At 44.7% G+C, this 14085-nt stretch overlaps 1 protein-coding gene across 6 annotated transcripts in view; it reads right to left on the reverse strand.

The window, feature by feature from the left end:
- Positions 1 to 14085, reverse strand: part of LOC141069329 (uncharacterized) — a 136575-nt gene that overhangs the window by 36650 nt on the left and 85840 nt on the right. For 5 of the 6 annotated variants that reach the window (XM_073558797.1, XM_073558798.1, XM_073558800.1 and 2 more), the window contains exon 3: positions 12311 to 12430. The exons of the other annotated variant lie outside the window; for it this stretch is intronic. In XM_073558797.1, coding sequence (XP_073414898.1) covers positions 12311 to 12430 — 120 coding nt within the window. The remainder of the gene's footprint in view (positions 1 to 12310; positions 12431 to 14085) is intronic. 6 annotated transcript variants of the gene reach the window in all.

A 14085-nucleotide genomic window follows, 5' to 3' on the forward strand; every position in this document is an offset into this window, starting at 1 on the left:
CAACGGCAGTGCATCGCACCAGTCATTCTGTCTAGCAGAGGTTAGACACCTGAGGATCTGTTCCAGGGACTGGTTAGTGCGCTCCGTCTGCCCATTGCTCTCAGGATGGTATGCAGACGAAAAGGACAGAGACATACCTAATTTTTTGCAGAAAGCACGCCAAAACTTAGCCACAAACTACACACCACGATCAGACACCACATTCAGGGGTACCCCATGCAACCGGATCACATGCTGCACAAACAACCTGGACAACGTCTCAGCTGACGGTAGTGCGGACAGGGGTACGAAATGAGCCTGCTTAGAAAACCTGTCCACCACTACCCATACCACTGTATTACCCTTAGATGGAGGGAGATTGGTAACAAAATCCATGGATAAGTGAGTCCATGGCCTTTCGGGCACTGCCAAGGGTATCAGCTCCCCTGCCGGCCGGCTATGAGAGCTTTTAGAATGAGCGCAGACCCCACAACCAGCAATGAATTTTTTTATGTCCGAACCAAGGGTAGGCCACCAAAAGATCCTAGCCACCGCCAGACGTGTGGCTGAAATACCAGGGTGAGCACTCAGCTTGGATTCATGGAACTCCTGCCAGAGTTTCAGGCGAAGTTGCTCTGGGACAAACAACTTCCCCTCTGGCTTGGCCGCCGAGGCCTGCGACTGGGCCCCCTGAATCTCCCGTTCCAATTCAGATGAGACCTCTGCTATCACAACCCCAGGGTGAAGAAAGGAGGACGGTGGCTCAGGGGGCGACACCGGCTGAAAACTGCGTGATAAGGCATCAGCCTTGACATTCTTAGACCCTGGACGAAATGTAATCGTAAACTGAAAACGGGAAAAAAAAAGTGACCAACGGGCCTGTCTGGGCGTTAGTCTTTTAGCAGACTCAATGTACGACAATTTTTTTTGATCCGTGATCACGGTAACCGGGTGACTGGCCCCCTCCAAAAAGTGCCTCCATTCTTCAAACGCCAATTTGACCGCAAGAAGCTCTCTATTGCCTACGTCGTAATTTCTTTCCGCAGCAGAGAACTTCTTGGAAAAGAAAGCACATGGCCTGAGGTTGGTTAGAGTGGCAGGCCCTTGGGACAACACCGCCCCCACCCCCACCTCAGAGGCGTCCACTTCCATGACGAATGGTTTGGACGGATCTGGCTGCACTAACACAGGAGCAGACATAAAACATTTTTTCAGCATCACAAAGGCCTCTTTTGCGAGCGAGGACCAATTTCTCACATCCGCACCTTTGCATGTTAGATCCGTGAGAGGTTTGACCACTTGCGAAAACCCCCGGATAAATTTGCGGTAATAATTGGCGAACCCCAAGAAGCGCTGAAGACCCTTAAGATCTCGGGGTTGCACCCAATCCGCAATGGCCTGCACCTTCTTGGGGTCCATGCGAAAACCCTCACCGGATACAATTAACCCCATAAAGGACAAGTCTTGTACACAGAATACACATTTCTCCAATTTGGCATACAAATGATTTTCTCTCAGCCTTTGGAGCACAGTTCGTACATGTTCCAAATGAGAATACTTGTCGGGGGAATATATCAAAATATCATCTAAGTAGATAACGACAAAACGACCAATGAGATCTGAGAATACCACGTTGATGAAATTCTGAAATATGGCAGGGGCGTTGGTAGGACCAAACGGCATGACTACATTTTCAAATAGTCCCTCGGTCTTGAGGAACGCGGTTTTCCATTCATCCCCCTCTCGGACCCTTATCAAATTATATGCCCCCGAAGGTCCAGTTTAGAAAACCACTTTGCCCCTGATAGTTGGTTACATAAATCAGGAATCAACGGAAGGGGGTACATATTCCGTACAGTAATTTGATTAAGCTCCCGGAAGTCGAGACAGAGACGTAACCCGCCATCTTTTTTCTTTACAAAAAAGAAACCTGCCGCCACAGGTGAGACTGAAGGACGTATGTGTCCTTTGCGCAGACTTTCAGTAATGTACTCCTTCATAGCCAAGCGCTCAGGACCGGACAAATTAAACAGAAGGGCTTTGGGTAATTTAGCCCCCGGGACCAGCTCAATAGCGCAGTCAAAGGGTCTATGTGGCGGTAACGTCTCGGCCTCGCTTTCGGAGAATACATCTTCGAAGTCCTTCAGGCATTCCGGAATACCTTCCAGCTCGACAGATGATACAGACACAGATTTAACAGGTTCAACCAGCAGTGCGGATTTATCACATAACTCAAAATCATTAAACCTCCATTGTACAATCTCCCCCGTTTTCCAGTTAATAACTGGGTTATGGTGTTGTAACCAGGGCATGCCCAACACCAACTCTGCAGGTAGATTGTCCAGCACAAAACAACTTATGTTTTCCACATGAGTAGCGCCCACTCTGAGAGAAAACACATCAGACATAAAGCAAATTCCCTCCTTAGTGAGGGGAGATGAGTCAATGGCCATCACCTTGATCGGAACCTTGAGCCTAACTGTCCCTATCTTGCAGTGTGTGACCAATTGGGAGTCAATAAGATTAATAGATGATCCGCAGTCCACGAAGGCTGTAGAGGAAAAAGAACTACCATCCACAAACAGTTCCACAGGCAGTACTACTTTAGAAAACGAGGAAAATGGTACCTGAGGGTCAGAGCAGCCTCCCCTTTGACTACCCAGACCTAGTCGTTTCCCGCCGACCGGGTTTGAAGACGGGCAATTCGGGCACTCCCTTTTCCAATGTCCCGTTTTACCGCAGTAAAAGCATAACTGCTTGTCCTTCCGGCGTTTCCTCTCCGTATCCTTCAGGGAGAGGGCGCCTACATCCATGGGCTCAGGGGCAGTCTCTTTTCCACTGGGGAATAATGGAGTATCCACCTGCATCACCCCTCTGGCCCGCAGCCTGCGGTCCATCCGGACGGCCTGGGTCATGGCGTCCTCGAGAGAGTTAGGTGGGGGATGTAAGGCCAAGGCATCCTGTAGCCGCTCGGACAAGCCTCTGCGAAAGAGTCCTCGGAGTGCGGCGTCGCTCCAAGAGACCTCTGACGCCCAGCGGCGGAACTCAGAACAAAACCACTCAGCTGAGTGTTTCCCCTGACAGACACTCATCAACATGTCCTCTGCCAATCGCACTCGGTCAGGTTCATCATAAATGTGTCCGAGGGCCTCAAAGAATGCGTTCACTGACATAAGTTCAGGAGCAGAGGAAGACAGAGAGAAAGCCCATGCTTGCGGAGCCCCCCGAAGTAGGGAAATAATGACCCCCACCCTCTGGAACTCATCCCCGGAGGAGCGGGGCCTTAGAGAAAAAAAAAGCTTGCATCCATCTCTGAAAGACCTGAACTCCTTTTTATCCCCTGAGAAAAGGTCTGGCAATTTGACCGGAGATTCGGGGGACGCTAATGACACATCCCTACCCCCAGAACTAGAAGCCCCTGCATCGACAGCCCCCTGCACAGTAACCACCAACTGTTGCTGGGTCTGAGCCATCAGATCACATTGAGCTTATGGAACATTTGGGTCAGGTGCTTGACCTGATCAGTCAAGGCTTGTATGGGATCCATGAGGATAACACACACTTTTTTTTTTTTTTTTCTTCAGAGAAAAAAAAACAAACTGAAACGGTCAGTTATAATGTCAGAGACACCGCACTACACTTGCTCATAGAGCCAGTGTGCGTGTCCTGAGTACAGAAGCAGTGCTAAGAGTTACCTGGGGAGCAGGGCAGCAGAGGTGACCAGGCGTGCTTCAACTATTAGTGTCAGGGTCCAGTCAGCGCTGGAAAGAGGCACGGGACCTGCGGACACTGAAAATGAACAAGCTTGCACAGGACCTATGGTCATGTGACTGCAAGGGGGCATGGCTTAGCGTCCTGCTTTCAGATATGACAGGACACCATACAACAACTCAGAGTCAGGCAAAACGGAGGTCACAACAGTACGGGCAAATGAGGCACAGGAGGGATAAACAGGCGGGAGGTCAGACAAAGCCAAAGGTCATACACAGGATCACAGTACAGTACCAGGGATGAGACAGAGCGGATAATCAGGGCCAAGCAGAGATCAAAACCAAACAGACATAGGAGGTACCAGGCAGAATCCAAAGCGATATCCAGAGAACAGACCGAGTCATACACAGAGAATCAAGTAACCAGAACACAGCACAAACACACTCAGGGGTCACCACACAATGCCAAGGGCGAAAGTATAACTGACAGGGATGGGAGCGTCCTGAGGCTATAAGAAGCCTCCCCCAGAACCAGGGAGAGGCCACAATCATAGCCCCAGGTGTGCAGGTAAGCCTGCACCGGGATCACAACCTTTAACCCCAGAAATGCCAGTCATCAGCACTGGTTCCAGACATTAACCCCACGTGTGCGAGTCAAACCCACACTGAGATCATGACAGAAAGACAGAAGAAATCGAAAGATAAGCTTCAGGCTTCAGTGGAAGAGAGAAAGAAGGGGTCCTATGGGCACGGGTAGTGAGGAATCCATCCTTGGGGCCCGCATCCACGCCGACCGTAGTCGGGTGGAGGGACCAGGTCGCAGTAGGGGACCGGCTCCAGACTAGAGGAGAAACTAAGGACTCAGCTAGCTAACCTGAGGTTGCAGTATCTGCATGCACTGCAGCCAGATCCATACACATTCACTGAAAATGCAGCTGGATAGGATCAAGGGAACCTAGAGCATGTCGCCCAACAAGATCCGGGGCTGCTGGGTTGGGACACTGTATGTGAAGGCGCAGGGCAGGAGAGGAGGAAGAAAGCGCAGTGAGACGGCCAGGGAAGGAACATCTGAAAGGGGTTCTGACACGGTGTACCTCAAATTACCTGTTTGCTGGCTGGACCACCGACCCGGAGGACACAGCACCCTGGCTGGGGTTTGTAACTGGAAGAACTGTGAGTAAAAGTGTGAAGATTGCACTCCACTGTGTCCTCTGACTTATTTGCAGCATCACCTGCCTTGCACCACAACTACAACTACCATCACATTTATCACCATAACTGCCCTGGGGTCTAGTTCTACCCGTGGATAGCTGTACCAACAATGCTGCAACACCAACAGCCCCAGCGGTCTCTTTTGCAGCGTCGGCAATCACCTTCCATGCCGAACACCACAGGTGGCATCACAAATTATCCCCATCTTTACTGTATTCCCTAAAATCATCATCCTCTTTATTTTCATTCCACGTCCAGGGCTACGGACCTTGTCACTGCTGCCGTGACATCCCCTTTAAGAACTGACTAGCCCGGTACCGAGTAACCCCGGCCTTAGGGGGCGCTGCACATACATTCAAATAAATATAGTACGTCACAAAACTTAGTACTAATATATTTACGTTTAAGTGAAAAAAATACAAATTCAGGTATAAAATACCATATTTTTTGGACTATAAGACATACTGGACCATAAGGCACACCGAACCATAAGACGCTAGGTTTTAGAGGAGGAAATTAGAAAAAAATTGAAGCGAAAAATGTGGTCGGTTCTGTACTTAATATCCTCTATCCTGGTAAATATGGTCCCCTTAGCCCCATGCTGGTATGCATGGCCCCGTCATCCCTATCATGACCGACAGGAAGCCTGCGGCTGACACTGTGCTCGCTATTAAAGAGCAATTAATACTTACTGCCCTCCACGCACAAAGTCCTGGCATGGGGAGCAGTGAGTATTCTGGCAGCTGTCCTCAGCTTGTTAGCAGTGTATGATATCCCTGCCATGCGCTTGTTACAGGCAGAAAGCAACTGCTGGCATAGGAACAAGATGCTGCGAGGAAGCACCGAGAAGGTAAGTGTAATTTTTTTTATTGTTTTTTTGATAGGGCCATGCATACCAGGACCGGAATGGGGGCCAATCATGCCAGGATAAGGATGGGGCCATGCATACCTGGATGCTATTAAAGAGAAATGAATATTTACAGCCCTCCACACCCATGGGTGGGGAATGCAGTGAATATTAATTTCTTTTTAACAGCAGGCACAGGAGTAAGCCGCAGCCTCCGGCTCCTGCCTCTGTGACCCACTGCTCCGCCGATGCCGCTCCCCCACCTCCCCACCACAGCCATAGCCGATACATTCAGACTATAAGAAGCATCCCCCATTTTCCTCCACATTTTTGGAGGAAAAAACAGCGTCTTATACTCCAAAAAATATGGTACATTGATGATGGTTAAAATAACCAGACCGTTTTCAGATGCTGAAGCTCCACCTAGTGGTTAAAGGTGAGAGTATCATCCTAAGAGAAAATAATATCCTAAAAAAATCCTTTAGGGTCAGATGTATATGTACAGTCATGGCCAAAAGTATTGACACCCCTGCAATTCTGTCAGATAATACTCAGTTTCTTCCTGAAAATGATTGCAAACACAAATTCTTTGGTATTATTATCTTCATTTAATTTGTCTTAAATGAAAAAACACAAAAGAGAATGAAGCAAAAAGCAAAACATTGATCATTTCACACAAAACTCCCAAAATGGGCCAGACAAAAGTATTGGCACCCTAAGCCTAATACTTGGTTGCACAACCTTTAGCCAAAAAAACTGCGACCAACCGCTTCCGGTAACCATCAATGAGTTTCTTACAATGCTCTGCTGGAATTTTAGACCATTCTTCTTTGGCAAACTGCTCCAGGTCCCTGATATTTGAAGGGTGCCTTCTCCAAACTGCCATTTTTACATCTCTCCACAGGTGTTCTATGGGATTCAGGTCTGGACTCATTGCTGGCCACCTTAGAAGTCTCCAGTGCTTTCTCTCAAACCATTTTCTAGTGCTTTTTGAAGTGTGTTTCGGGTCATTGTCCTGCTGGAAGACCCACGACCTCTGAGGGAGACCCAGCTTTCTCACACTGGACCCTACATTAAGCTGCAAAATTTGTTGGTAGTCTTCAGACTTCCTAATGCCATGCACACGGTCAAGCAGTCCAGTGTCAGAGATAACAAAGCAACCCCAAAACATCAGGGAACCTCCGCCATGTTTGACTGTAAGGACCGTGTTCTTTTCTTTGAATGCCTCTTTTTTTCTCCTGTAAACTCTATGTTGATGCCTTTGCCCAAAAAGCTCTACTTTTGTCTCATCTGACCAGAGAACATTCTTCCAAAATGTTTTAGGCTTTTTCAGGTAAGTTTTGGCAAACTCCAGCCTGGCTTTTTTATGTCTCGGGGTAAGACGTGGAATCTTCCTGGGTCTCCTACCATACAGTCCCTTTTCATTCAGACACCGACGGATAGTACGGGTTGACACTGTTGTACCCTCGGACTGCAGGACAGCTTGATCTTGTTTGGATGTTAGTCGAGGTTCTTTATCCAACATCCGCACAATCTTGCATTGAAAACTCTTGTCAATTTTTCTTTTCCGTCGACATCTAGGGAGGTTAGCCACAGTGCCATGGGCTTTAAATTCTTGATGACACTGCACACGGTAGACACAGGAACATTCAGGTCTTTGGAGATGGACTTGTAGCCTTGAGATTGCTCATGCTTCCTCACAATTTGGTTTCTCCAGTCCTCAGACAGTTCTTTGGTCTTCTTTCTTTTCTCCATGCTCAATGTGCTACACACAAGGACACAGGACAGAAGTCGAGTCAACTTTAATCCATGTCAACTGGCTGCAAGTGTGATTTAATTATTGCCAACACCTGTTTAGGTGCCACAGGTAAGTTACAGGTGCTGTTAATTACACAAATTAGAGAAGCATCACATGATTTTTCGAACAGTGCCAATACTTTTGTCCACCCTCTTTTTTATGTTTGGTGTGGAATTATATCCAATTTGGCTTTAGGACAATTCTTTTTGTGTTTTTTCATTTAAGACAAATTAAATGAAGATAATAATACCAAAGAATTTGTGTTTGCAATCATTTTCAGGAAGCAACTGAGTATTATCTGACGGAATTGCAGGGGTGTCAATACTTTTGGCCATGACTATATGTAACAAACAGTGCACCGTATTTATTGAAGACACTAAAATTAGATAAATAATTAAGAAAGAAATATAAAAATGTAAATATTAATTGCTTATTGGTGTTGAATTAAGTATTCAATAAATGTTGTGCAGCAAGTAAGATCTAAAGGAGTAGGCATCTAGACTCAGTTAAGGACTAGAGTACACTGCTAATACAAACATGACAAATGTATACAGATTGAAAACAATTACCGCTAACCTCTCTTACGCGCGTTTCGCCACGTCGGCTTCCTCAGAAAGGGTATACAATTATTTGTCTTCAGTCTGTATACATTTGTCATGCTTGTATTAGCAGCTGCACAATATTTATTGAATACTTAATTCAGCGTTAATAAGCAATCAATAGTTACATTTTTATATTTCTTATTTATTTATCTAATTTTCGTGTCTTCAATGAATACGGTGCATTGATTGTAACATACATATACATCTGACCCTAAAGGATATTTTAGGATATTATTTTCTCTTAGGATGATACTGTCACCTTTAACCACTAGGTGGAGCTTCAGCATCTGAAAACTGTTATTTTACCATCGATCTATGTATTTTATACATGAATTTTGTATTTTTTTCACTTAAACATACATATGTTAATCCTAAGTTTTGTGACGTACTATATGTATTTGAATGTACTGTATATATGATTGATTACCACTTCTGTCTCTGTTAAAATATATCCCCTTTATAATTGTATGTTTTATTGTACCTTATTTAATAAAGAGAAAATATTTTTATGGATTAACTGGGTAGTTTAATTTCTGTTGGTATTTTGTGTATCTTAAAAACTCCAATATATATGCCCCATAATTTGGTGTGCTAATTTAGAAAGCATTAGTCTGATCTCATCTAGATTTTGCAGTTCATTTCTTGTCACCAGCTCATAAAATGGATGCTAGAAAATGTGCAAGGAGCCACACAACTGATAAGAGTAATGGAGGATCTTGGATTTGAAGAAATATTAAAATAATTACCGTATATACTCGAGTATAAGCCGACCCAAGTATAAGCCGAGGCCCCTAATTTTGCCCCAAAAAACTGGGAAATTTCCCAGCAGCTCCTGGTAAATTTCAAAAATAAAAATAGATACCAATAAAAGTAAAATTATTTGAGACATCAGTAGGTTAAAGGTTTTTGAATATCCATATTGTGTCAGAAGCCCCATATAATGCTCCATACAGTTCATGATGGGCCCCATAAGATGCTCCGCACAAAATATGCCCCATATAATGCTGCACAAAAGTTAATGGTGGCCCCATAAGATGCTCCATATTAAAATATGCCCCACATAATGCTGCACATAGAATAATAGTGGCTCTATAAGATGCTCCATACAAAATATGCCCCATATAATGCTGCACAAAGGTTAATGGTGGCCCCATAACATGTTCTACATTAATATTTCCCCCATATAATGCTGCACAAAGGTTAATGATGGCCCCATAACATGCTCCATATTAATATATGCCCCATATAATAATAATGCTGCTACTGCGATTAAAAAAAAAGAGACATATTCACCTCTCAGAGTCGCCGGCTGTCTGCAGTGACTGTTCATGCAGAGGGAATGCAATAAACACATCATTGCACCCTCTGACCTGAACGTCACAGCCAGAGGAACCTGGAGGTTGCGCAGCGGTGGAACGGAGACAGGTGAATATGGCATGGCTTACCCTCCCCCAGTCCTACTCACCCTCCTGGCATCTGCATATCTGGCTCTGCTACATCTCAGTCCCAGAATCTGCTTCTCTCTTCTTGTCTTCTTCCTGTGCTGGTCACATGGTGCCGCTCATTAAAGTTATGAAAATGCTCTCCACCCCAATGGGAGTTGAGATGTGGCACCTCTGAGGGTTCAGTCACCACAGAGGTACTGCACCTCCTCCTGAGGTGTAGTATCCCACTCCCCAGGTAAGATGGTAACACCTGACCAGACTTCAGCCCCTACATCCAGCACAGACACCTTTGAACAGCAGAGCACCCTTTATGGCAGCTGCTTTGGTTCATGAAGTGTGCTGGGTGGTGGGTGGAGCTTAGAAACACTAGAGGGGAAAGCTGACATGAAGTTAGGCAGAGAAACCCCAGAGGGGGATGGAGAGAGGACGTAATTGCAGCAGCCTCCTGTGAGCTGGAGCTGCTGGCAAGGAAAGAGGAAGAAAGAAAGATCAGTTGTTCAGAAGGAAGATAGATAAGAACGGAACGTGAGGAGGAGAGAGACTGGGGATTAATGCCAGAGCAGAGCCCTTCTCTAAGTTTAATACACCAAGGCCGGGCGCCGTTATCCGAGGCTGAGTGTGTTACTAATGATCCTACAACAGAAACTGGAGGAATAGAAGTTCTGACCACTTTATTCCCTGCTAAGACTCGAAGACACAGCAGTAACGTGTGTGAGCCGGGACATGATTGTATGGAGTCCCCGAAGCAGGATACAGCTGCCTGTCATGCGAGTGGAGTTATAAGTAACATCAAGAAGGAGGAGCTTGAGTGTAATTCAGAACTACAAGTACTTAAGATTAGCGCTAGAAAGGAGACGTTCAGAAAAGGCACACGAAAGGGAGTGCTGGAAGTTGTCTTCCATCTGCCCGGGAGTTGACTGAGCCCCTGACCTGGAGGCTGCGTCACTGAAGCGGGCAGCTGTCTGTGCCAGCAACGTGAGTAAACATTGGAACTGCATTCTGCTGTGTCATTGCCTTCATCCTGCGCCAACCTACTCAGCACTGCTATATCTCGGTGCCTAACACTACACCATCTACCTCAACATCTACTACCCCTGCCCTGGGACTACAGCTCTGCCTGTGGAGAGCTATTCCATCTTTGCTGCATTATACCATCAGAGGATCTGCACCGCAGCGTCGGCTTAACACCTTCATTGCCGAGAAACCACAGGTGGCGTCACAAATTATCTACTTATAAACCTTATTCAGCTTCATTCCACCTATTTTACATGGACGCCCAGGGCCACGGACCGGGTCACCGCCACCGCGACACATCCCTTTAAGATGCTGGTCCGGTACAGAGTGATCCCCACACCTGCTTTGGGGGTGCTCCAGAGACACGTCCATATTCATTACTTTATTGAGCGGTATCATGTGACCAGCACAGGAAAAAGACAGGAAGAGATCAGACGCCAGGACTGAGATGTAGCAGAGCCTGATATGCAGACACCAGGAGGGTGAGTATGATGTCTTCTACTCCCCTGCCGGCTTTCTGGCATATGACTTGTGTATAAGCAGAGAGGGGCGTTTTCAGCACAAAAAAATGTGCAGAAAATCTCGGCTTATACACAAGTATATATGGTACATTTATTTAGTCTTGAGAAAAATGTCCATCAGGGGGACATGATTGCTCTGTACAAGTACATGAATGGTTTATACAAATGTATGGTCAAAAGCTGTTTTATGTAAATCCCACTAAAAAACTGACTAAGCTGAATCCTTCAAAGTTCTATTTAGATACAGGAAGTCTATTTCCCCTGTATGAGTCATGAGTCACTGCAAAAGTCCCTGGCAGGGGGTGGAGGAACAGCTGGGTCAGGAGTTGAAGGGGTGAAGAAGCTTCCTGTTTCTACATAGAGCAGAAAAAAAAGAAGAATTTACTGGGTAGAAGGGCATAATGAGCAATTGTAAGTACACAGTGTTATTTAATATGATGATTGCAATGTATTAAGAAGATAAAAGTTTTGACGGGAGTGCTTCTTTAACAGAGCACCTTTGGCTGTTACGACCTGCGCAATCATGAAATATAGCCAGACATCAGCTTCTGGCAGAATTCCAGAACAATCTTAGGTCATTCCTCATGTGAAATGTCCTCCAGTTCACCAATTTTATTTGGTTTGTATTCTGCAACTGCCTTGTTCAAGTCCCATCAAAGATTTTCAATGGGATTTAAGTCAAGCAACTATGATGGCCACTCCAGAATCTTTTAATGTTTCTTCTGACACCAGACTTTTAGATATATGGTACTTGAAGTCATTTTCCTGTTTAAATATTCCATGATACTTAAGCTTCAGCTTCCACACAGAAGGCATAATTTTTTATCCTTGGATTTCCTGACAATTGATTGACTCCATCTTGACCTCTCTAAGCTGCAGGTAGCCAGTACCATACTGCCATAGAGAATCACGGAGCCATTGACATATTCCACTCATATTAAGTCATGTTGAACTATTTGATTTTTTTTGTTTGATTGGTTTATTGCAAACAGATTTGTAAATTTTAATTGTAAACATAATTTACACCGGGGAGTCAATCATCTTGATTGATTGCAGTTTATAGTTGATGGGACTATGTCTTTTTTCAAACTACATAACTATAATACTCATTTTAATTACAGTACAGTAAACTTTATATGTTTTATATATACTAAGAGAAGGCTTTGTTTAAAGTTAACTTACACACATTGGCGCCCAGAAAGGAATTCCATATGTCAATGATTTGGAATATACAGCAATCTTCCTGGATGCTAATACTATGCCTGTGAAAACCTGAACAAAAGAGGCCACTAGCATCAATACCTAGAAGAACACAAAAATACAGTTTTGAGATTATTTAATGAATATATTTTTACAATATATTTTACCCAACTCCAAAAAAGTAAGGACAATGTGTAAAATGTAAAGAAAAGCGAAATGCAATGATTTTGAAATCTCTTATAGCTACATCTTATTCACAGCAGAACATAGAACACATTTAGAGATTGATGGCTGCAAAACATCTCAAAAAAGTTGGGACAGGGCCATGTCTACCATTATGTAGCATTCCCTCTTCTTTTTACAAATGCTTGTAAATGTCCGGGAAGGGAGGAGACCAGTTGCTGAAAGTTTGGGAAAGGAATTGTCATGGGGTTACAGCGACAATGTGGAGTCTGAAGACCGCAGTGTCTGATTGCTCCTACTCTGGCACTGAGAAGAAGCACTTCTTCATTTTAAATGTGTTTATTCCTTCTGGCAGAACAGGGGTTAAGAGGCCATGTTGGAAATCCTTGTGTTCACAGCCACTCCTTTCCCCTTTATAATCTGTGCTCTGTTACTAATCCTTGTCAGAGCTAGCATTTGCTGCATGGCTAACAGAGGAAGAGGAGTCCATTTGAGAAGGAGAGTTGAAGGCATTTTCTGTGACTGTTGTTTGCTTTGTCTGTGTGGTATTTCCCTATCCTTCTCTATTTTGGTTTATTCCCATCCCTCCACGCCCCACCCCAGTGCATTCCTCTGTTATATGTGAGTGAATATTTTGTATGCCTGGAGTTTTCTGTTAACCCTTTTTTGTGTTGCCTTGTTTGTCATGTTGGTGTACTACGATGTACAGTAGCACCCCTCTTCCCTGGGTGGGGAAGAGAAAACGGAGATTAACTCAGGAGATAAGGCAAGGGTGGAGACCCCAACATCTTCACCTTAAGAAGTATCCCGGGGAATAGGGCATTAGGGCGTCCCCTAGTGTAAGGTACAGAGAAGGAGCCCCTGGTCCCGGGTCCCCTGACAGCTGTGTCGTAAGGAATGTTGTTTCTGATACAGGGCTGTAGCTGCTCAACAGTCTGAGGTCTTTGCCAGATTTTTCATTTTATAATGCACCAAAAGTTTTCTGTTGGTGAAAGGTCTGAACTGCAGGTGTCCAGTTCATCACCCAAACTCTTCTGCAAAGCCATATTTTTTGCAATGGATGCAGTATGTAGTTTAACATTGTCCTTCTGGAATGTGCAAGGCCTTCCCTGAAATAGACGTTGTATGGATGGAAGTATATGTTGTTCTAAAAGCCCTTTATTGTTCATGTTGCCATATTGCCATAGGTACTAAAGCAACCCCATACCATCAGCGATGCAGGCTTTTGAACTGTGTGCTAATAACAAGCTGGGTGGTCCCTCTCCTTTTGAGTCCATGGTTTCCATAAGCAATTTCAAATTTTGACTCATTTAACCACAGAACAGTTTTAGATTTTCCATTTTAAATGATCTTTGTACTAGATGAGATAGCAATGTTTTTGAATTGTGTTGATTTATAGCTTCTTCTTTGCATGGCAGAGCTTTAACCTGCATTTGCAGACTGCCTGGCAAACTGCGTTCAGAAACAAAAATTTCTGGAAATATATAAGGTGTTTCTAGTTTTACAAAGAACATTTTTCGGAAATTGTTTCACAACTTTTAAGAATCAGTTGTTTACAGATTAGTAAATATCTG

The sequence above is a fragment of the Dendrobates tinctorius genome, unplaced genomic scaffold (genome assembly GCF_039654945.1).
Source record: "Dendrobates tinctorius isolate UK_male_01 unplaced genomic scaffold, ASM3965494v1 ptg000258l, whole genome shotgun sequence".
NCBI lineage: Eukaryota > Metazoa > Chordata > Amphibia > Anura > Dendrobatidae > Dendrobates > Dendrobates tinctorius.